Consider the following 25,914-nt stretch of genomic DNA (forward strand, 5'->3'; position numbering starts at 1 on the left):
AAAAAAAAAAAAAAAAAAACCAACCAAGAAACATTAGCTTCATAGAAATATCTGTTGTGAATGGATAAACCTGTCTAAAATTATAAAAAATTATAAAAAAATTACAGATAAGTAAAATAAGCTAAAATTGTCAAAAGGGATGTTTAAAAGAAAATGCAGCATGTATCTATCAGTCATTTTCATAAAAGTCATCAGTCATAAAATAATTAAATTATTAGAAGAGAAACAGAATAAAACCTAAAATATTTTATTAATGTTTTATTCGAATATTAATTCAAAATTTTATTTTTTGATTTAAAGAAAAGCCAACATGTTAATAAAAATCTACTTAAAATTCCATCAAGCTCATTGCAAGGTCAACAGAAACATGCAGTAAAGAGCTCTATTTGGTAAATATTTCTAGAAATTCCCAACATGAATATCACATTTTAACAAGTCATCAACATATATAGGCCAAAAGCTTTTAAGATGGAATTTCTGTTCTCAAGTATGATTAAAGCATTTTGGTCTAAATAATAGGTAGATTTACTATACAGATGAATAAAGTATAATTTTAGCCACTTTGCCACATTTATTGTTGCAACATCTAGAAAATACAACAAAGACTCATTCATCTCTGCTTCAGTACAGGAAGTAGTTTTGGTGAAATGGTTATTGCAAAGTGACTCCATGCAATAAACCTCATATTTTGCTCAGAATTCAACATTCTTATCCCCTTTAAGTCACTGCAATGGCATCCAAATTTGCTTCTGTGCAAGTGCACAAGTCAAAGACGGACACTTTTAAATTTTACAACTGACGCTCATGAGCTCCAAAGCCATGTCAAAATTATGCATGTATTTCATGATACTAAAGATTGACCTTTTCCATCTTTGCTTTCTCATTTTAAGCTATAAATTTGGCAAGAAGAAATGTAACTAAAACCAATAGTATTTTAATAGAAAAGATGCAAAATTATATTTCAACGCTTTGTTTCTCTTGATTGTTTTTCCTGTCATCTATCTCTTTCTTAGGTCATATGACTGTGTGTATTAGTTTTGTTTCCTGGCTGTGATAACAAGATAGGGTTGGGCCCCCATGACTAATATCTTAATTAAAGGGAGGTTATAATTAAGATGGAGCCAGGCTCTTTTCAGTGCTGTCCAGTAATAGGACAAGAGGCAACCCCTTCTAACCTCAACCATTCTGCAATTCTGCGAGTAGTGGCAGGATGTTGATACACTGATTTCTTCTAACAGAAACCAAATCCAAAGCATGAACTGCCTGCATTTACTATAATTTATGACAGCAGTAGGTAGATGAAACATTTGTGACATTAGTCACAACATCTGCGATATTCTGCACACAGTAGAATTCTTTTCACTGATTCAAAGCCTTGCTTCCTTGAAGATGAATAGAATTTGTAGCTCAACTTGTTCAACCTGCTTTTTAGTAATGCCTTATATGTTTTCAAAGATATAAAATTAAATAGCACATGCTACACAATTTTCTTCTGGTAGCACTGAATGTTGGTACTTAACTAGTAAGGAATGTAACTGCAAAATTCAGAATTGGATGAAAACCAGTAATAAGAAAAACATCTCATTTTGGAAGACATTTTAAATTATTTAAATGTGCATTTTTTTTTTAAATGTCAACCACTCATGTAGCTGATCTCATACATTACTGAATGCAATATGATTGCAATGGTTGATTATATTCCAAAACACTAATCTTTGTGTACAGTGAGAAAGTGGGCATTTTGGGACCACCCAACACATCTAATAACTGCAATATCAATATTGAAACTCAGGAGTTTTAACTGAAATAGAGTACAAAAGACTGTACGTTAGGATGTTTCCCAGGCAGTATATGGAAAAACAGAGACTTCCAAAGAACATGGCTTAATACATTTCTTTCCATTAACAGGAGTATTTTCCAAGGAATTCACACCTGGTGATACAGAGCAATAGGAGAGAGCAGCCTCTTACACAGTGTGTGCACCTACAAGTACTCAATTATGTGTTGTGAATACTTCTTGCTGTGATAATGACAGTTTGAACACAATGAAAGGAAAACTTTAAGGGCAAATAGAGAGTAAGTTTTAAGAATCATAGACTGTTGATTATTACTGGCTTGTTTGAATCCTTTCCAACTTAAGTAATGCCATCAGTGCATCCTAAATAAGAATACTACTATGAAGAAAGATGATCCAGTTCAGCATATCGAACATGTCAAAATTATGATTTTTCATTCTCTAATGCTAATCATTGTAGTTTACCTGTACTTTAGTAAGGCCTTTGATACGGTTTTCCACAGTATTGTACTGGAGAAACTGGATGCCCATGGTTTGGACAGGAGTATTCCTTGCTGGGTAAAAAACTGACTGGAGAGCTGGGGCCAGAGAGTGGTGGTGAATGAAGTTAAATCTAGCTGGCGGCTGGTCACAAATGGTGTTCCCCAGTGCTTGGTACTGGGGCCACTCCTCTTTAATATACTTATCAGTGATCAGGATGAGGGGATTGAGTGCACCCTCAGTAAGTTTGCAGATGACATCAAGTTAGGTGGGAGTGTCAACCTGCTTGAGGGTGGTATAAAGGCTTTGCAGAGGGATCTGGACAGGCTGGATCAATGGGCTGAGGCCAATGGTATGAGGTTCAACAAGGCCAAATGTGGGTCCTGCACTTGGGTCACAACAACCCCACGCAGTGCTATAGACTTGGGAATGAGTGGCTGGAAAGCTGCCCAGCAGTTGGTCGACAGCCACTTGAATTTGAGCCAGCAGTGTGCCCAGGTGGCCAAGAAGGCCAACAGCATCATGGCCTGTCAGGAACAGTGTGATGAGTAGGACTAGGGGAGTGATTGTCCCCCTGTACTCAGCACTGTGTCCAGGTTTGGTCTACAAAATAGACATTGAGGTGCTGGAGTGTGTCCAGAGAAGGGCAATGAAGCCAGTGAGGGGTCTGGAGAACAAGGAGAAGCTGAGGGAGCTGGGGTTGTTTATCCTGGAGAAAAGGAGGCTGAGGGGAGACCTTATTGCTCTCTACAACTACCTGAAAGGAGGTTGTAGAGAGGTGGGGGGTCAGTCTCTTCTCCCAGGAACAGGTAATAGGATAAAATGAAATTGGCTCAAGTTGCACAGGGAGGTTTAGATTGGATATTAGGAAAAATTTTTACACCAAAAGAATTATTAAGCATTGGAACAGGCTGCCCAGGGAAGTGGCTGAGTCAACATCCCTGGAAGTATTTAAAATACGGGTAATAGTGCTTTGAGACATGGTTTAGTGATGGTTTTTGTCAGTGTGAGGTCGACAGTTGAACTAGATAATCTGAAAGGTTCCTTCCAATCTAGGCAATTCTATGATTTTGTTCTACGATTCTATGAATGATTTTTAGAACCCAAAAAATAATGTATTTTCCCATCACAATTTTTCTTCTTTTGGCCAGGCCTGCTTTGTGCTTTTTAAGATTCCTTTATATCCCTAGCATATATTTTTCAGAATTATATCTCAGCTAAAAAGACAAAATATACCATACAGTAGTGTAAACATCTGCACAGGAAAACTGTAACTTTCAAAGGCACTCGATATGTGAAAATCAAGTTGTAATTCACTGGCATTTGTACATTTAACTTCCTCAGGCCCTTCTGAAAACTTCATCTTAAAGTATCTCCTGTTTCATCTGTCTATTTCTCTCATGGTTTTTATTTCAAAAGAAATAGCTATTTCTTTATGATAAATATATAGACAATCACTATAGACACATCTTAATACCCAATACCAAGTATACATCATTTATGCCATCACACAGGAACTTTCAATCAGTTACTTTGTTATTATAATTATTATCATAATTATAATTGTTATCCAACACACACTAGACTTCATATGTGTAATCAAATTTTGCAAAGTAATGAAATCCATTAGAAAATAATATTTATAATGGTACCTTTTTCATGGAATTTTGAGTTATTTTTCATACTTAATATAAGGAAAACTAAACATAACTAAATTAAAAGATGACTTTGTAGGAAGAAATCCTAATAAATGTCTCTGGGTTCCATACAATTCATGTCTGTCTAGCATTTACTTCAGATAAAAGGCAGGGTTAACTATGCCCAATTGGTATCAAACCTGATAATCTCTTTCTGTCCTGAGAATTGCTCTTATTATCAAAAGCAACCCCAACAGAGAACAAGGATAAAGTACAAAAACTGTGCAATCCTACTGTCAGTTTAAGTCTCTGATAGGGGTCAGTAAGTAAAAGGATGAGACAGTGACACCAGGGCACTGTGTCTCCATTAGGCCTGTTTAACTGCACTGACATTTAAGGATGTGATGGGAGCATGCTCCTCTCCTGACTACACAAACTGTCAAATATATTAAAACATATAAAGAAAAGTTCTGTGATTTTGTTATTAACTGACAGAATGGCATAGGTGCAATGATCAGTCCTATCTAGGAACTGTGGAACAATATAAACAATTAAGTCTTGCTTATTTATTTCTATTTATATATTTGAAAATAGTTATTGAGGTTTATACTATAATATTATAAAAAATAATAAAAATTCTGCTAAAATGGCTCACTAGTGATTATTGAAAGAGCGAGCCTGAAAAAATTCTTCTCAAAACCAATTTTGAAGAGAAGAAAATCAAAATAAATGAAGTGAAAATTAAAATATGTCCCCGCATATGTCTATTTGTTGGAGAATAGCTATGTTACAGCTACTAATAAATATTGTATTTATTTCTTAGGTCTTCTGGGCTGGAAAATCTCTCCATTCCTAACATCCAATTACAACTTTGACCATTTATCATTTTCCTTTCAGATTTATTTCCTACATCATAATGCATTGCTTGCCTGCCAAAAAGATGGAACACACACCCATACATTGAAGACACTTCAGAACTCTTCAGGAAATCACTCAGTTGATGGTTTGTAACTGCTACTTATCCTTCTGTGCCACAAATCCTATTCCAACTTCTATTTTCCTACTGGAAAGACTTTTTCTGTTCAGAGTCTTAATCTCAAACAGGCTCACTCAAGCTATATTGCAAATGTAGAACAAATGTACCTAGAAAATCTCTAGCAAAATAGAACAATGATGAAATATAAAAGCAGGATTTTTTGTTTGGTTTCATTTTTTGAAGACCTTTGCTTAATGAATTTGAAGAACAGTTTGAAGCAACATTTTTCCAACAATTTTTTTTATGTTTCAAATTTCTATCCTCTGACTGGCTTCTATATCAGACTCTTCTCTAAGCAAAAATAATCTCCTTTTCTCCTGGATAAAATTCAAGAGCTTTGAATAAGCAGCCTGTCCATAAAGCAGCCTAAATAAAAGAGATTGTCACAAACTTGTGAACTCCAGGGAGGGTTATAAGAAGGACTAGAGACTTGTTAGGGATTAGTAAAACAGAGAACTAGGAAAAAACCAGAAGACCGCTGAAACTTGGAAGGTTAAGCTCAAGACCGAGCTTTTCCTCAAATCAATCCTTACCTTATTGCACTGAATACTTTCCACCCACAGCAGTCTCCAGTACCCTGAAGATTCGAAGTTATTAATCTTAGCCTTAAGTACGTGGGCAATACCACTGGAATACGATCTCAGATGAAATCCTGCCATGCTTAAATCACTGTCAAGGGTCTTGTCAACTTCAGAAAAAACAGGATTCCTCCACAGAATTCAGTATTACTAACTACAGAACGACATGCTTATAAATTATTAAAGTTTAAACATGAATTACCAGGAAAAACTGACCTTCCATTAAGAATGTACTTTCTTTTTTTTTCTTTTAAAACATATTTGAAAGAGAAAACAAAATATTAGAACTTACATTCAATATCAAGGTACATGCTCTTTTGGTGCCCACCAATTCTACTTGCAGCTTCACAGTCATATCTCCCTGAATCTGACAACTTCACATCTTTAATATGCAGTGACGATTTTCCATGCTGCCCTTTGACTTCTATACGGCCATCTGGGCTCTGTTTACATTGATTCAGGAAAAAGAAAGGTTTTATATATATATATGTATGTATATTTATCTATGTTGTATATATTAAACACCATTGATAAGTATGGCTGAAAGCACCTCTTCACCTATGGTGAAGTTATTACTGACAGCTAAGCAATTTCTAAATTTGTCAAATAAATTAAAAATAATATAGAAAAAGATGTTCTATCTCTAGGCACTATAATCAAGGGAATAAGTACATGCTTAAAGGAACATTGTCAAGGTAAAACACAAAATGTATCCACTTATGACTGGAATAATGAACTGCATATTCAAAATCTGTTTATGATCCCGCTCCTTTTGTTATCATGCTGCAGTTAATGAAAACACTTACATGTAAAATCATAGTATTGTAGATTATAGTTAGCATTATCTTTCTTGTCACGTAACTTAAAAACGTAACTGTGAAACTGAATAGAAATATCCCCCCAAACAATAACCAAAGCACAAATCCAGTCAGAGCTTTATTTTCACTATTCACATTTTCATGTCAGAACCTCATAAATGTTAAAAAACATGATCCATAACTACATCTGGAATTTCAGGGTTTAATTTCCACATCATTGCATGGAAAAGGCAAGGGAGAAAAACCAATGCTGGCTTCTGATTTTCTAGAACATAAATTTTATATTTAGCAACTTCATAAAAACCTTTTTCCGTAACACCTCCCCACCCACTCCCCAAAAACTATTTGAATTTCAAGAATATAAAATATTAGGGAAAAATAAATAAAACATCAAAAATTCCACTGCTTGACACTTCAGCCTTCATGGAGTAGTATACCTGAGGAAAAAGAAGTTATTTTTAATCTGGTTCTGCTCTTTACATGTATTGTAGCTTTGGGAAACTTGCTTTATTCATTGTTTCACTTTTTTCATTTGAGGGGAAAAAAAAGAAAGCTCATTAAAAATACTGATATTCACTACTTTCATTATTGAGGAAGGTGGGAAAGGGAGGGATAACCAGTAACTACTTCACTCTGTCACATTTAAACTTGAAACTTACTTCATTGTCCAATCCTATAAATACATACGCTCAAGTTTACTGCTTTTTACACTAAATATTCACCGAGTGGCAGCTAATATTTAAGTCATTGAGCTTTTAAATTTGTACAATTGTTTCTTTACTAAATATATGAAAAAGACACACAATTTTGATCTTAAAATATTTGACATAAACCAGTTATATAAAACATTCTGTATATCATAATTACTATGGAAAAAAAGGTATTCTGATCCCATATGAGAATCCAAGAACACTAATTTTTTTTTTCCTGTGAAAACCTCACAGCATAGGTACATAAATTAAAGTTAGGGAATTCTAATGCAACATTGAACCTAACCCCCTCTGGATTGGTAAAAATCAGTATCTAGGACCATCTACTTATCTCTCATATCCTTTCTAACACTGAAAATTGTATTTTCATTATACATCTAATAAAAGAAAGTTACTAGTAAACATAGTACAGTATTGAATGTCATGTTGGAATATGCTGGAGATTAACATGTGAAATGAAAAATGCTAGACAGTGTGACGAATTTTCACAAGGACTTCAAAAATTCTAGTGTGGCTGCAACATATTGTTCTATGGTATAAATCAGTTAAGAGAGATCTGGTTAACTAAGTCAAGAATATACTATGACACAAAAACTACAATAACAGAGCAGTCATGCTGAAGCACAGCTATGAACTTGCATTGGGATCACAGCAGAGACACAGAAGTTGACTACGACAAAGAGCAATGAGGAAGCTGGGACAAAAATTTAATATGCCGTGTTACCTGAAGCAAAAATTGAAACCATGCTAGTTATATGTTCTCATTCTTGGAAAGGGCATTATCAAAATTAGAATATACCAACAAAGCAGAAGTCTGCATTCATACTGGTGCGTAAGGTCAGTCATATCTAACTTTGAACAGTAAACACACAGTGTCAAACAGGGACAGCCCTAACCTTGGAGTCTGCAACCACCAGAACTTTATAATCCTTGGTAAAAACTTTCTGGGTCTTATTTCTTTCCTGCACTAAGTATGGAGAGCACATGTTAGCACCATGTCTGGCATTGTAACCCACCAAAACAAGAAGAGGAAGAGGCACCACACATGGGAACATGAAGTACACTGCACCTGCCCAGTGGTCCTGAGTAGAAATCCCCAGCAGGAAAAAAAGCACTGGAGCTGCTGCTGGTGACAAATCAAAATATAGATATAATCTCTATAAATTTATAACGTCAGTAACTCTCAAGTCTGTCTGAAATAACAATGGACACCTACTAAATTGGAATATTCTTTTCTTCTCTTTCAAATGTTATAGTGGGAGAGATGAAATATATGTACTATGGTGTTTTCTGCTAGATTGAATAAGTCCACACATTTTTATTTCTTAGTATTAATAAAGAGTATAAAAAATAGACAAAATAAAAACCTCAACAACCAGAAGAGTCTCTGTGGTTCAATGCTTATGAATTCTATTCATTCAGAGAATTACTCTGTTTCACTGTGGAGCACGCATAATCAGTGAGGTCTGAAAACATAATGGTCAACACAGTTCTATACAGATATTTCTTTAGAAATATTAGTGAGCAAGCATGTTTACAAGAGGTTACACCCCAAACACCACAGAGTGAGAACTTTCTGCAATTGCCATATTCTTATTCAGAATATTTAGTTTAACTTAAATGAATTCTACAGTAATCATAAACCAGGAGTTATCTCATCACTTGAGATTAATTCCACAGGTTCCATAAAAGTAAATACATATTTTCCTTATTTTGGTAAAATTCTTATTGTGCTATATATACTGTTCTACTACCTGACTTTTTCTGTCATGCTTTTGTTTCCCAAACTTCTCACATGATTTGTAGTTCTACACGTGAATATTCCCGAAGTCCTGCCTGGCTGATGCTGACCTGACTGATTGATGCACAGCTCCAAAACCATATTCCAGAGGTCCCAATGCAGTACCATAATGATGATAACTGTATTTCAAGGGTTTCACATGCAGAGGAGGTATGCAGTTTTCAGGGTATGATTGCTAGGGAGAACAGGGATGTGATAAAAGTACAACATCCACAAAGAGAAATAACCGCTTCTGGGACAGAATAACTTATTCAGGCACCATGGAGCGTTCAATCTGCACAATTCCATTGCCATTGTAGTTCAAAAAGTGTAATTTCTCAGAAGGGGAGAATTAGCTGATTATGATGCTTAGAAATTGTCATCCTTTTCCAATTGTAGAAAGCTGTACTTGAGGAGAGGTGGATAGCGTGATTATTGGTTGAGTTTGATTTATCAACCATTTATGCAACTCCCTCTGAGGAACTGTAGCACCAAATGAGATGAAGCTGTATGGCTGCCAAAATGTGCATTTTGAGTTGGCTGAAAGCAAGAGTGGAAGGTGAGAACAGATGCAGAAATTGGTAACTTCTTTGTAGCTGGATTTTGATAATATTTCTTGAATGGTTAGAGCAGCTGTGACTTTGTGTTGATTATCTTCCCTCCTACAGAGTTTACCATTTGGCTGACAAAGCACTCCTTCCTCCCTTGAAGTCCAAGTGCAAGACCGCAAGCAAAAAATTCCTCCATTTAAAATCCAGTCAAGTTGAAATACCGTTATTTGTTTTTATTTTAACACATAATGCTTTTTTTTTGTGATCAAAGTGCCATTACTGTCCATAGGTACACACTGCAGGTCAATTTTGCCTGTCAGATATTTAACAAACATGTCTCCTGACACCTTGTGTACGTTAGTGCTCTTTTGGACGTGCATTGAATGTGTTGACAACAGAAAAGATGAAGAAACAGTGTCTTAGAATTAAGAGTGTTGTTTCTTTTGTAAAACACTGTACAACGTACTCAAGAACAATCCTTTTGAGAATGTATGACTTGAGTAAAATCTGTAGGACTTTTTCAAGTTCCTCCGAAGGAGCTGCTGCAGAGGTACATGGTAGAAGATCCTCACATTTGGGAAAGGGGGAGGAAGGAGGGGAAAAAAAAAAGAAAAAAGAACCTGCTTTAATTTTACTAGCTCTTCCTTCTTCAGATCAAATTGTTAAAAACAGCCAACTAATTATGTTGTCTTGGTCATATTGTGAGTATGCATCACTGACTTTTCAAGGAGAAAACAAATACTGATTAACAGAATCATCTTTGGAATTTCATGAATAACAACTTTTTTAGGAAGCTTTCTGATTTTGGATTGTGTTGATACCCACACGAGAGGAAAACTTCAGATCACATACTTCAGGCTGGCGTTTCTTATATGTGAGATTTAAGCAGATCGTAATTGCTCATGAAACTGTTCCTTGAAGTAGCATAAAAGATAAGAACTTCTGCAACCTGACATACTGATACTAAATGATGAGAAAATTCCAGAAGTCTATTAAATTTAAGTGACCAGCAATTCCTAGTCTGAAAATCTACCTTTGATGATGAGAAAGGGCTGTTAGTCACAACAGCCATCATCGTGTAGAAGCTGATGGAAGCTCCCTTCTGGATTATGGATGGTATATTCACAATATTTCCCATTCTCTTCAGGTAAATGTATTCTATCCATGCACCTGTTGGAGACAGCAGAAAATTCCAGAGTATTGCTACGTGCATATGCCTTAATGTCCAGTGAATCAGAATAATTCTATAGCAGTGTCTTGAACTTCAGTGACTTTTATAGCAGACCTTGTGATTCTTTTAGAACTGCAGCTCATTAAATATATAAGTCAGCACGCTGCAAATTCCTGAATTTGTTAGGATTTTTTTTTCCACAAGGAAGAAATTATTGAAGAACCTATTGTTTGTAGTTCTATAATATAACACCAGAGAAGTCACAAAAAGCTATCTTGAAGAAAAAAAAATATCGTTGTTTCGATTTTCTGTTCATCTGCAGACACATCAGTTACTTTTACAGAATTCAGATTGGAAATAGTAGTGGGTTCTATGCAGGTTGTAAACAGCATGTACAGTCTCAGGAAAAATGTATTCTTGAAAGCTTCATATAACTTTTAGAAATTATGAACTGATATTTGATTAATTCATGCTGGCATTTCTTTCAAACTTGCAATGTAATGAGATGACATGGCATATCCAATACACCAAAACCACTTACTAAGACATGAAACAGAAACCTAAACTTCTTTCCTTGATTGGTTTTTACTCACAAAAGAGAATGAAAGAAAAATAATAAAGAGAGAAAATATGATGATCAGCCATTCAAGATGACTTCTGCTAAAGATGCAAATCACAAGAAAGAAATGGTTGATGGTTATTGATGGCAAAAGTATTAGCATCATATGAAAAAAAGCCTGTAGAGGAAAACAAGCATTAGCATTGACCTTAAAAAATAATAATAGTAACCGCAAACGGGTGTTTATAACAGAAATATTACAGCTGTAATAATTACATCACATTGCAGAAATTCTGATTCACTCATAAATACTGAATTTAATGGTTCTAATCCTAAGAATTTTGCTGATCTGAATCTACTCCAATACTACTATGATGTCATTAACATGGGCGACTCAGATGGATTCAGACCAGGAAAATTCTCAGGAATTCTTACTCAGTACAGACCTCATGCAAAACAACCATTGAAAATAATGATTTTACTATACAGTTACATCCTGTAACTTTACTTTAGACAATCAAATCTTATTGTAACTTGATTCTTTGGATAAACGAGAATGAGACACAGGTGATTATAACCCAGCTTTGTAAATCTTTTAAATGGTTGCGAAGCATTTGTAACCAGTTTGAATTTAAGTCTCAAGGTCTTCCTGCAAAGGATGAGCAAGGGAAAGCTAGCATAAGCATAGGTCTCCAAACACATACAATATGGGATCTAGGACTGCTCACACTAACAGTGATTTGCCATACTTTATTCTCCAGTGACTACTCAACCTCTGCGTATCTGAACAAGAATAATCACTGTTAAATATATACAGCATCACTAGCAACAAGTATGGTTATTCTGACTAGGAACTTCAACCTGGTCCTGTTTATGTTTGGCTCAGTTCAAATCTGAAGTAAATATCACTTCAGCTGTAGAAATAACTAACTAGTACAGTGAATGAAACTATAGCGCTGCACTACACCAAACCAACTGCCCATACAGAATGATTTACAAAACTGTGAAAGAACAGGGAAACATCAAGCACTAGGATCCCAGCTTTCCTTCAGGCAGGAATTGTAGCCCAGTAATACGTTTCTCCTATTGCTAGTAAAGGCTTGGGACTTGCAAGGGGTTGCCTTGGTCTGAGGTGATTTCAGTTTGCTTTAAGATTGCAAGTACCTTGTCACCAGGTAACTACCCAGATTTGTTTCTGCTTAGCTCTGTGCTAAGGACCGTGTATGGCAAAAATCTAACAAACAAACGTTAGCTCTTTATCTAAATTGGGACTGGAGGAGGCAGTTCTGTAACTTTAATAACTAACAGGCGAAAACAGTAAAAAAAACCCCAAAACAAAACAACCTGTAGCTGGAAACCCAAGAAGACAAAGCATGTAAGCAGACTGCAGTACAAAATGGACAGAGGAAAATTATTTCCAAGAAAAATAAGCACTGTCATCCTCAGGACTCATAAGACTACTGGAAGGGTGGCTATAACAATGAAAAGAAAACTAGGAAGCTTTTATATAACAATTTTAACTGCAATATTATTTTTTTCCCTGTATAACTTAGTTAACTTGGATTAAAGCTTTTGTATCATTGTAGTTGGACTAAGAATCAATGTTTGTTTTATTTTGTTTAAACTGATGAAACATTACTTGGACCCATAACAAATTCTTATGTAAATGCAGGTTATATGCCCCTCTCGCTCACAAAACTCTTCTATAAGAATATAACATAACCTTTAAACTGACAACTATTCCCAAAATCTTAAACTAAGCTTAATGAATTTGTATATCCATTAATTTCATTTTCATAGAATTTAGGTTCAAACCATGACACAGTTTAGCTTTATTTAGTTACAGGAATAACCGATGTGGTGAAGGTATGCAGATATATACCACAGAACAGGCCATACAGAGCAGCACAAGGTCTGCTTTCTTTGGGGAAGGAAAAAAAAAACCAAACAAAAAAAGGATCACGTAAGTTTCACCAGTAAGTTTATCTTACTGGTTTGTTCAGTAGTTTTCTTTCTCTTTCCATTTTTCTGTAAAAAATGACATATATTGTATTAAAATGACTATGGCTAGACAGCAGATAGGAAGTCTGTCTGGAAACTGGCATGAGGTGGAGCCCTACAGGGGGATATATAAGCAACAAGGCTTCCTTAGGGGAAGGAAAGGGACAGAAAGCCAGAAATGCATAACTTGAGTCATGAGGAACAGGGGAATTGTCTGCAGGAGGACACAGATTCAGATCTCACAGATCAAAAAGTCTTTGCTCACAAAGGAAGATAATTCTGTAGGGCTTCTTGCAACTGAATAAACAACAGGAAATTATTGCAGTAGCAAGCAAAATTGAGAAAATGTGCTAATGTGGACATATCTGAAAGGGGGCATAGAAATATTTGTTTTCAAGTTATTTTCTTTAAACAGTATAATCCAATACAGTTTCTCTATTTACATTTCTAAATTTATTTATATGCACGGATATAAATAAAAGATTATGCTGAACATATCAGTCATATTGGGTGGAAACTATTACGGAAAAATGTGCTGCTACTAGAGTTTGAAACAAGTTGGAAAGCAGACATTGCAACACGGCAGGCACTAAAAAACATGTGTCATTCTGCTAGAGAAAGTATCACCAAGAAAGAAAACCCTAGAACCATTTTATGGCTTATTTTCAGTTGGCTTACAGCATTTCCTACTCAGCTGCACAAGTTGAAAACTCAAGGAGTATGTATATTATTAAATTACCAGAAGCTATGCAGAGCACATTGCTGAAGCAACAGATCTGTAACAACACATAAACTGAAAAGACCACGTGAATAAATTAATGACAGCTAAAAAATCAGTCCCAGCTCTAGGATTCTCAGGTACGCAGGAAAACAGGGAGGGGAGAGTGACACCTGGAGGAAGATAATCAGTTGCTGGGGGAGGAAGGAGGGAGAGGAAAAAGAGGAGTGACGAAAAAAGTGTAAGAAACAGCCCTGAGAACACCAAGATGGGAGAAGGAGGAGAGGCAGGAGGTGCTCCAGGCACCTGAGCAGAGATTATCCTAGAGGCCATGGAGAAGATCATGGTGAAGCAGGTTGTCTCCCCTGCAGCCCATGGAGGTCCACGGTGGAGTGGATATCAACACTGCAGCCCACATAAGACCCCACACCACAGCACATGGACATGCCTTGAAGAAAGCTGCAGCCCATGAAGAGCGCACTCCGAAGCAAGCTCCTGGAAGACCTGTGGGCCACAGGGGGACCATGCTGGAGCAGTCTTTTCCTTGTGATAAAGACGCATGCTGGAGCAGTTCTGGAAGAACTGAAACCTGTAGGAAGGACCCATGCTGGAGCAGAGGAGCCTGTGGGCACCAAATGGCCTCTTGGTAGGCTGATGGTAGCGGTGAGATTTTTCTTTCTCTTTTGTACAGCTACTATCTCCCAACTTCTTATCCAACAAAGTTATCAATAAAATTGCCAAAAAATACATCTTGCTGAGGATATTTCATGAGGAAAAAACCCAAACATGTTATTTAATATTATGACATTTGCTACAAGGTGAATGATGTGTGTGTAATTTCTTACGACTGTAAAATTTAATTTTAACAAATATTACGATAAAGGTAATAAAGACAAAAGTACTAATCTGTTTACAGAAATCTGAACGTTTTCTTATAGAATTTGTAAAGATTTTTAAACATAATTAGGGCATATTTGCTAAACACAATGACCTGTAAATTCACGAATCCTTAAAGAATATACATGAATCCTAAGTTCTCAGAGGTCTTAATATAAAATGCCTATGATGTTGCTTTTGGGTACGAAAGTGATATTTCTATGTCAAAAGTGATTACTACAGTTTCAATATTAATGAAATCACTTTGAATCTGTGATAAGGAAGCACTGATAACTATGGTCTAAATAACGTTGCATGTTCCATACAGTGAATATTATGTTTTTCCAATTAGTATACATGCTTATTCCCCCCTAAGCCACACACACACATTTAAAAGCTCTAAAGGAAGCCAGTGTAGTTTCTGATGAGATTCTGTGCTTATTGTTGTGTTTTCTAAATTAAACCAGAAAATATATATTGATCAGTAGACCATAACTACAAAGGGACTTCTGAAATGTGCTGGTAAAATGGTATTTATTCAGTTTGGAAATCTAAATATTCACAAAACTGTATTCTTAATACAAATTTCTATATAAAATATCCACTTTTGTATACTTTTTTAAGAATAAGAACATTTATAGAGCACTATGTTAATTTAAGAAATTTTTAATAAGTAATATAGCCCTGAGGGCTGTAACATTACTTATCAGCTCCCTATAAGATATATCAAAGGATGTTAGATGTTCCACTTACAGTAAGGTAAAGATTACTACTTGATTTCTACAAGCAGAAAATTCTAGAAAGACTAAAAAAGTCTTATTGTTGATAACATTATTTATGCTATTGCAACATTTAGAAATTTGAATAATGCAGGTTGACTCCATGCACAGATGGGAGTTCTTTTGACAACGAATCAGAGCTCAGATTTATGGTCCAGTTAAGCAAACGTAAGAAATATCGTTTGCTGAATTTCAGAAGCTGTCAGTAAGGGATGGTGCAAACAGTCTTCACTTTTCCCAGTGCAAAGAAACAAGAGTCTTGTATTATGCTTTAGGTTTAGTTGCAGAGTCTCCTAATTATCATGAATGATGGACATACACTGGTCCATCAGTATTGTCATGTTAAACTGCCATAACTTCACTGTGTTTGAAATCTGAGAACTGGCATTAATAGGAAGAGAGAGTATGAGCGGATGCACACAGGGAAATGGTTCAGTGAAAATGTGATGGGAAAACGTGGTTTTTTAACAGCATACTAAGGACATTAATAAATTATTAAGAATTAATTATTATACAGATTGTAGATAATTTGTTAAAAAAACAAAAACAACAACAAAAAAACCCCTCAAACAACCAAAAAAATAAAAGTAGAGTCCAAGCCCCTAACTTTCATCCTGATTTTCCCCAAAGTCTAGATACTTATTTTCTCCTAATATATAAGGCAACTAAATCTGTCTTTCAGGTCAGAAAAACTACTGACAGGTTTTAATAGTGTAAATTACATTTTTTCAGCATTCCACTTCTGGTTGGCCATTGATTGTACTTATTTCCTATGAATTTCCATGGTATCTAGAGAACTTAACATTTCTAAAATCTCTGGAGAATGTTCTATAGTACTTCAGTGAAAACTACCAAATGACTCCTATAAAGTGTGGCCGTATTACTTAATGTATCATCAAATGCAGAATCTCTATTTCATCAGAGAAGTAACAGCTATTTGAAAGTTATTAAACCGTTAGCAGATAATACAACTGATACTTAGTCAGAGCTCATGAAATGATCTTTTGTGTAGTGAAAGGAATGAATACATATTCTAGCCCAAGCAGCACTGGTATTGTAGGAAATGCAGGTCCATAAAATGCTCCCTGATAATTTCAGTCTTCATTAGAGTAACAGACGCAATATCATCACTGATGACTAAATGGAAAAAGCTAATGTTGGAAGGGAAAGAAATTCCATTTCCAAGCTTGTATGGCTTTATTTCAGCCAGTAAATGCAGCACCATGAGCCACAGAAAGCACTCAAAAATATCTACTTGGTGCATAGGTAGTACACAAGCAAATGGATTAAAGGAGGCAATATTTAAGTATGAAATATAAATTAGGTAGAAATAGGATTATGCATTTACAGAATGGATAAAAACTTTGTACTTAAGTTTAGGTATCACGTTAAACAACTGATTAAATTAGTCATGATCCTAAATAAACCTTCTTTCCCTAGGTTGCTTAAGCTTTTATTACAGAAGAGGCATTGATTTTTACATTTTTTTGGCTTTTTGTCATCTTTAAAGAAGCAACAACTTTGTCTCTGCTTACATAATTCTGTCCCAGTGGAAACTGACCTTAAAGTTTTACGGAAAGGAAAAAATTGAAGAAATGGAAGAATTCTGAGCTAAGGTAATTCTAATACAGTCATCCACACAACATGAATACGTGTATGGATGTGTATATGGAAAGCCACTTGGGTCTACTCTGGGTAACAAAGCATTAATTTCTCTCTTAAAAGAGGAACAAATCTTAAGGGCCTTACGTCCATGTGCCTGAGATTCAGTGGTCAATATAACCACCAACCAAGCCTGAACTGGGGAAGAGGCTGTGGTACATCAAAATAATTTCTGGTACAGTTTTGGCTTCCTTTACACATCACTGCAGATACTGTTAATAAAGGAGTGTATGCAACTCAGATGAGTGATTTGGCTAGTTAAGGACTTTGATTTTAGAGGGGTAAGATCATATGCAGTTAGAAATAAATAGCAGCTTTCCTGGGTGAGCTGAGGAAGCATTATAGTAGGAAAGCTTCAAGTCAATGTAGATATTTCAATCTTCCTACTAACATACCTTCACCTCCCAAAACAGTATGCTCTACTTTTAGCTCCTTCTAATTACCTGACGATTTTGTTCCAATTCCGTATTACCATAGCTGAACATGACATAGAGAAGATGAAGGAGCCCCCCAAAATATGCGGATTTCTTTGGATCCAATGACTGGTGAGAGTACACTACACTATTCAGTGCTCATATTTGTTCCATGTTTTGCATATGTCACAGGGTATAAATCTGTATATTTTCAACACCACTAATTACCTAACATTAAGGTCACCCTCCTGCTTTCTACTTACTCTCAAGTCCATTTATTTACTTTCTCCTTCCAGTCACAATATTTTTACTCTTCTAGTTCATAGCCTTAACACATGAAGCCCATCATGATTCATTTTAGGATTAAAAACAAAATAAAAAAAAAAAATCTTTGATGCCTGATTGAATTGTTTGCAAAGTGTCTCAATTGCATAATCAAGCACCATTGCAGCTGGCTGCATAAACTGTTCTGTCCTGCAGGCCTGTGCTCAACAGCAAAAATATTCTATGATATTGTAAGCAGAAGCTGTTCACACAATTTGTCGGTGAAACAGGTTGTAACAATTTTCTTCAATAAGGCAAGGAGACTTGTCCCTTTCCCAACTATTCAAAGGAGAAAAGTTCCTGAGATTAATTTACAAAGACTGGGATTTTTACAGCTCAGAGAAAGAAAGAAATCTCCTGGAATCAATTAAAATACCCTAGATATATCTACGTTTCCTCTTTTTGGGTGATTAACTTCAAATAAAGAGATGACCCTTGACAACCAAGAATGTAACAGAGCTCTCATTACTGTCTCCAAAGGCAATACAATTCCCTGATACTAACACTGCTTCTTTTTGAGCAGTGACAGTAGCATATATATGGAGTACAAAAAATTTCAGATTCTTTTTATTAACATTTTTAATAGCTGAAGTGGAGCTAAGAGGCTTGGGGGAAAAGCAGAGTTGACCTTCCAAAGAAAAAGACAAAACAAACTCCAAATCCTCTACCTTTGCCTATTGCCTGATCATGGAAACTATGAAAAACTCTATAAATAGTTATGATTTGCATGCCAATATAAAGTGAAATCAAACTTGGAAAAAAAATTAATTATTGGTCTGAGTTCTGCAATATTTAGAAACAATGTCATAGGAAATTTCACAGGGACACCCAGATTATTATAGCAATGGTAGTAGATGGAAGGAGCAGAACTCAAGCTATCTCTGTAGTCTTCATTATAAAGTCAAAAATCAGAGATTTTTTTTACTTGTGGATACAAGAAGAATAATGTAAAGTATTTCAAAGACATTTGGTGAATCAGTATCAAATATATACAAAATAGAGTATAATTTCATATATCTTAAATCCAACACCCAAGTAGCAAATTATCTTTCTTTTAATTAAGTTAGTTTTTTGTGTTTTGGTTTGTTTTTTTGTTAACTAGTTACTCCACATATGAAGCATTATCAAAACTGAATATCAGATGCTGGACTGTGACCTCTCCACGCTGACTTCTTCCATTCATTTTACATGTTTAGATCAGAAATTCTTCAGGGTAAAGATCGTCCCTTTAGACACATGCTGCGTACAGTGGAGCCACTGTCTCATATCAAGCCCCATCTGTTATTGTCATTTGTATTCCAAAACAGGGCTTGAAATGATAATTATAAACTACATTGGTCAGCCTTCATATTTCTGCTAGAATTGGATACTAGGAAAATAGAGCATGAAAATCTGCCTTCACACTTCTGCAATCTGCACAGGAATCTATGACGGTTTTGTATCAGAGAATCAGTATATGCTCTCCTTCAAGTATGTACGTGAGATATATGTGCATGTCAACAATCCATTTTATAAGTGTTACAACAAATCAAATCAAACCACTATCCTTCCTTCTGTTCTACAAAAAGCAACTCTTCTCCCCCCTCCTCTTTTTACTGGGAAAAGAGCCAGGTCTGCTGGATGAACAGAGGCCTGTAGGAATATGCCATTTTGAATCACAGCTGAAAGGAGCATGGCCAGGCTGGCATGTTAGTGAAAGGACATGCAATGCTGGGGAGTTGGGGAGTAGAAGCACAGAGGCAGAGGACGTGCACCAAGCAGAGAGTTTTGGCTTGACACTGAAACAGCAGATGAAACTCTGGTCTTTCAATAAACCTCCATTTCCATATTAAATCTTTAAGGGTGAGCCAAACACCTTCTGTCATGTGTACTTATTCACCACTCAGGCCTACCCACTCTCATGTATTTATGGGTTATAAAGCCATAAAAGGATTACAGAGGTCTTCTAATACGATCTCCAGGAAAACTTTCAATTTAAACTTTCAGGAGAGGTCAGAGGAAGGGGAAAGACCCCTTTATTTCAAACTCTTAATGAAAGAGGGACCACACTCTGTGTGGTAGACTATTCCAAAGGCTAACTGATAAAAGGAGAGAGGAAAAGGCTTCTTCACTTCTGGTTTGAACTCACTTGGCTTCAACTTTCAAATACGCACTTCTGATGTACTGAAAATCCTTTATCAAAGCTATATTTTTCTAAGAGATAATTATAGACCTCTTACTCATTAATATTATCCTCCTTACGCCCAGCAGGGTTATTTCTTTGATCTATGACTCTGGTGCATATTTTCCATTCTTTTGGACATAATGATTTCAAAACTCAGAAAAGCCTATGTCCTGGTTATAAGATCTATCACTTTAAAGAAAACATTTTGAATCTATGCAGGCTAAGAACAATCTCACATTAAGCCTTCTTCCTTATCCACGTGAGGTATGCTTGCATTTTAGCAAAACAAGAATAAGGTGATTGAGAAGCTACATGCTAAAAGTAGTAAAATTATGATTAAAAATAAGAATAACACTTTCTGTGGTTTTTAATCATCATCATCATGTTAATATTATAGTTAGAGCAGTTCTTCCATCTTCTACAGAAAAAATTAATCCCCTAAAGATATTCTTAATTCAACAAAAATGTTAAATAAAGTGCAGTCTATACCAAATCAAAGTTTTAAAACTGGTAAAAAAATTCAAAAGATGAATTCACTGAATGTAGATGACAATTTTTATGTTTATGCAAAAATATTACTTCAAAAGTTATCACATGTAAGTAATATTTTCAATTTAAGACTATGTTGCACCCCCCCCTCCTCCTCCACCACCATTTTCTTCAATTTACCTTTTCCTTCTCTTTCTGTGTTCAAAACATTGCTGTATTATTCAACAATTTTTCAATAATTTTTATCACTGCTGGTTTTATTCCCTATTCACCTCATTTGGTAGGAAAGCACAAGCCAAGGATTTGGCACCCTAGAGCTGAAGGAGGACTACAGGGAAAATGCAGCAGCACATTTTATAGCTCAAGAACATATACAGTATTTCAGAGCATTTATTTAATATTCAGCAAAAACTCTCCCATGAGCAATACACATAGAGTTCTTTCAACAAAAGGAAAACATATAACTGCATTTATCTCATTCTTTTTATCTTCCACACACGGCATGTCAGCACACTGGTAGGAAGTGAATATAGGTTTTAGTTTGGTTGTCAGTATTATTCAGTTAAACCACAGTTCATAAAATGCTACAGTAATATAACTGGATAAATTTCAGGTTTCAGTTGCACCAACATTTTTTAGCTTGTTTCTGAGATTTCATTTTCAATTTCTGATATAACAAAGTTATTTCAGGAACATTCAAAACATAAATGAAAGGCTGCATTTGTAACATTTGAACTAAGCATAGTCTTTGTGGTTCAGAAAGATGACCAATGACTTGAAAGATTAAGGAGGACAGAACTGCTTTGTTTTAATGCAAAACTATTTGAAAAAAAATAATTATATTAATATTGTTATGTTGCTCTCAAATGGAAATCACAGAGCAGGAAAACTGTAGACAGAGCCTCACATAACCTGCTTGAATTCCAAGAAAGATCACGTCAGAAACCAGACCAGACTAGACATTCTCCTTCAGAACACAAATAATGGAAGTACATAATTCCTTAATTTACAGTAATTCCCTATAAACTGAGTGACTTAGTATCTATCTAATTCTCTCAGTGGCATGATACTACGTCATTTTGTCAATTGCTTTATTAAGAAACAGCTTAATGCAAACATCTGGAAGAAGACTGTATTTTGCTATTTGATTATCTGGAGTAAAAATTCTGAATTAGCTAGCCAGACAGATAGTAGCTCATACTTTAACCAGCACAGAGAAGTTCTCTAGTTTATTTAAGGAAATCAAGAAGAAAATACTTATTCAAATACTGAAAGAAAATTATTTCTAAAAAGGAAAAAGAAAAACAGGTCTGCAGAAACAACTTGATATCTGCATGGTTAGGAATAACATTACACCATTCCCTTTTGCTTTCATCACTTCATCTATTTACAGCTCTTGTTCCCACAATAACTTACTTTCTTCATTGTCAAACTGTAATCTTTCTCTACTCAACTTACTTTTGAAATAAAACTTTAAAATGGGAGAACAAAATGGGGAAATAGGCTCAGTTTGTAGTTACTTGCTCTGTCTGAAAAAAATATAAAAAATATAAAAAAAAAGAAATGGGAAATAAAGAACTCCAAATTATTCAGAATTTTTTATTTCAGATTTCTATAAGCTTTACAGCATTTTGAGAAATACTGGACAGAGTTCAAATATAGTCAAGAAGGGCTATGCACAGTTACTATGATCAAGATGAAATTCAAACCCACATGGATTATGTATAAAAATCTAGGCCTAATGAGATTAATTACCTTTCGTCTTACCTTTCAGCACTTTAATTGCTTTTTTGTTTGTTTGTTTTAATTTAAAATTTAGAATCTCCACATCTCTCTCATTACCTTTGAAAATAGCAATTTGTTCCAATTTCAGAGAAATCTAGAATTAATCTATATCTAAATTAATTTTTTGCTTACAAAAAGATTTGCCAGACAATACATATTTAGATATTTTAGACATTAAAGGCTGATTTACCTTGTCACCTTCAGAGAAAGTTATTCCATCAGTGGCCCTTTTCCAAGTAATCTCTGGAACAGGTTCTCCTTCTGCTTCACAGATGAGGGTGGCTTTCCCATTCTCAAATGTGGTTTCATTTTTAAGTTGTATTATTTGAGGCTGTACTGTTAAAAATACAAATTACATTACTCAACCTGCACAAATAATGTCATGTCAAAATCTCTTGTTTAAATAACTTTTTTTTGGTTTTTGGTTTTTGGTTTGTTTGTTTTCAATTGTTAAAGTACATTCATATTTGTTTTTTATTTTACTTAGGATTAACAAAAGGTTAATCAATGTTACCATCTATAAGAGCAATTAACTTTTCTGGCCATTTCTGTATGTCTGATGACCTGGACCCCTGGCTCAGCATGGCTGACACCCCCAGAGCTGCCTGCTCCCTCAGTGAGGTGGTGTGGTATGGGTCCTGGCTGATGAGGCCCCTGCCCTGATGGCTGTCTTCATGTGCTTTGCTCCTGGCTTGCTGTCCCTTAGGGACCAGCCAGCTCTCACTACTCTCTGGCACTTTGGGTATGAAGCAAAGATTCAATGATTCCATGATGATCTTGGACTTGGGCAGGAATGCACCAGTGTAGGATGGGTGCTGATTGGCTGTAAAGCAGCTCTGCAGAGAGGGCCCAGGGGTCCTGGTGGACAAGAAATTGAAAATTAGACAGCAATTCACGCTTGAGTAGAGAAGGCTCCAGGAATCCTAGCCATGCGTATACCTGATAGAGGTGAGTACTAATAGAGCCAGAATCTTCTCGGTGGTTCCCAGTGACAGGGCAAGAGGCAATGGGCACAAATGGAAATACAGGAAAAGGAAAAACCTTTTTTACTGAGAGGGTGACTAAACAGCAGAACAAGTAGCCCAGGAGACCATGGAGTCTCCATCCTTGAAGATATTCAAACCCCAGCTAAACATGGTCCCAAGACACCGGCTGTGTCTGACCCTGCTCTGAGCAGGGGGTTGGACTAGGTAGTCTCCAGAGATGCCTTCCTGTCTCAGACATTCTTTGATTCTATGACAATATGCGTTTGTCTTCAAATACAAATTATTTGGAAAAAAATAGAGATTTATTAATATTCTTGGGCTTTGATCTTTAGCAATACCTAACTGCCTTACACAAATTACTGAACGTAACAAAATCCCCTGATAACAAACATTGTACTGGAATTAACACCATTAAGAACTGAAGAGTCCCCTGATACAAAGTTATTCATCCTTACTTACAGAATGAATTGGTGGTAGGATACGTCTAAAAAAATTCCAGATATTGTTTGCATTCTTCAGATCATTCCACTTTATAGCCACAAGTACACAGCAAGTACAGCTCTCAATCTATACTGTACCTTGTCAGGTTATTTACATATGCAATACAATTTCTGGTTACATGTGAATACTTTTATTTAGAGGACTTATCTGTACAATATCATACAAGAACCCTGTTGTAAAACCATGCATATAATATTACTCTCTTCCATGGCATTCAAGTCTTTTCATAAAAAACGTTTTGGTGCAATATATTCACTCATATATAACCATTAATAAGCTTCTCTGAACCTATCCACTTTATATATGGAGTAAGATGCTCATCCCACTGGAAAACCTAGCACATAATCATGTAATAAGAATGCGATTCAACACAAAACCTGTGAATTAAGTTTACTTGAGTAAATTATATTTTGGCAGCTCTTAACATTGACTTTGTAAACATTAAGGGCATTTGTTGAAAATCATGTATTTTCTCTGTAGTTTTGCCAAGTTTTCTTTTGAGGAAGCACTACTATAGTATATTCTATGAAGCAGAAAAGAAGCAGAGGGGTAACCTATTTTCTAATAAGGTTACAAAAGTATATGCTACACAGAAAAGTAATATTGTCTTGCGTTAGTGGCTCAAAAGTGGAAAGATAATAATTCAGGTTGGAAAGGACTACAGAAGGTCATCTTGACCAACCTCCTCATCAACACAGGGTCAACAGACCCTGTTCAGATCAGATTGCTCAGGGATTTGTTGAGTACTATCTTGAAAAACACCAAGAAGAGAGACTACGTGGCCTTTCTCACCAGCCTGTTGCCATAGTGAAGAATGTTTTCCTTACGTCTAGTCTCCTTTTTCATTTTATGACCACTATTTCATTTACGATCATTGCCTCACAGATGCTGCATTCAGCAGCACCAAGAAAAATCATAAAACCCAGTTCAAACTTCCTACAGCCAGACACAACACCTACCTCTCTTTTACCCATTTCCACCACACCATTCTTGGTCTCATTTCTCACTCCTTATCTCCATACTCCTTCTGTTGCTTGTCTACTGTTTGTTCACCTTTGACTATTACAAATAATGTATTGTATATTTACTGCATAGGGATGAAAAACAGGTAATATTTTACCTAGCAAAGCACTGCTCTAATATCCTACTTCATTAAGATACAATCTACGGCAAGTGACATTGTGTGCAGAAAAAAAGTAGAGATCGGGGGCTCTTGAAATGTCAGTTGGATCCAGCTTTATTGGATGCACTAGAAGGTAGTAAAGCAAAAGTACTATGGCAGGACATCAATTTGTCTGAGAAAGGCTGAAACTCTCTTCAGTAGAATAGCAAGGGCTGTCATTTGAAAGTACTACAAGACAGAATTTGAGATAAAAGATAACCATGTTAAACTTCAAAATAAATTCAGTTATTACTCTCACTTTCAGGTTCATTTAAATGCCTATGAAATACTCTACCTTGGGTAATTCAGATGCTCTATTTCTATAGCCATGTCTCCTGGCTACTTAATAATCTGTTCTTTCTTTTCTTTCCTCTGATATATCATCATCCCTCAAAAAAAGAAAAGAGCTATGGCAGATATATAATTTATTTTAAAAAAAAAGCATCATATATATTATGTAAGAAAGTTGCAAAATTTAGAATTACATTATTTCCATCAGAACAAGAGGATTTCCCCATCTGGGCATGATAAACAATATGGTCTTCTCAAGTCAATGCATGTTCTAAAACATGTAGATAGTACTCTTTAATTTTTAATCTTAGAACTTATATTTTAAATTTCTTTAAGCTCTTCTTCAAATAGACTACAAGACAAAAAGTTTTAGCTTGACATTTTAGACATAAGCAGCTGACATTTAAAGGAATAAGCACTGATTAATCATGAAATATATCTAGCTGACAGTTACTACTAGGAAGAAGAAGAGAGCTCAGATGGGGGATATTATCTAATTGCTTCATTTTTGTAGGTCACAAGTCATAACTTGCTATTGACCAGAAGTTTTTATATTGTTTGACTTCTTTTAATGACACTTTGTACATTAGAAAATATTAAAATAATTTTGTGTACATATAAATAATAGTATTCATTTGAAAATGCCAA

General features: G+C 35.5%; 1 protein-coding gene across 2 annotated transcripts in view; it reads right to left on the reverse strand.

Moving 5' to 3' along the window:
* The window catches only part of NCAM2 (neural cell adhesion molecule 2), a 302,812-nt gene that overhangs the window by 90,827 nt on the left and 186,071 nt on the right, over positions 1–25,914 (reverse strand). For both annotated transcript variants that reach the window (XM_014938236.1, XM_014938237.1), the window contains exons 8-9: positions 22,517–22,662; positions 5,819–5,969 (exon numbers count right to left, since the gene is read on the reverse strand). In XM_014938236.1, the coding sequence (XP_014793722.1) occupies positions 5,819–5,969; positions 22,517–22,662 (297 nt within the window). The remainder of the gene's footprint in view (positions 1–5,818; positions 5,970–22,516; positions 22,663–25,914) is intronic.

Source organism: Calidris pugnax, unplaced genomic scaffold, assembly GCF_001431845.1.
Source record: "Calidris pugnax isolate Ruff unplaced genomic scaffold, ASM143184v1 scaffold25, whole genome shotgun sequence".
In the NCBI taxonomy this organism is placed as follows: domain Eukaryota; kingdom Metazoa; phylum Chordata; class Aves; order Charadriiformes; family Scolopacidae; genus Calidris; species Calidris pugnax.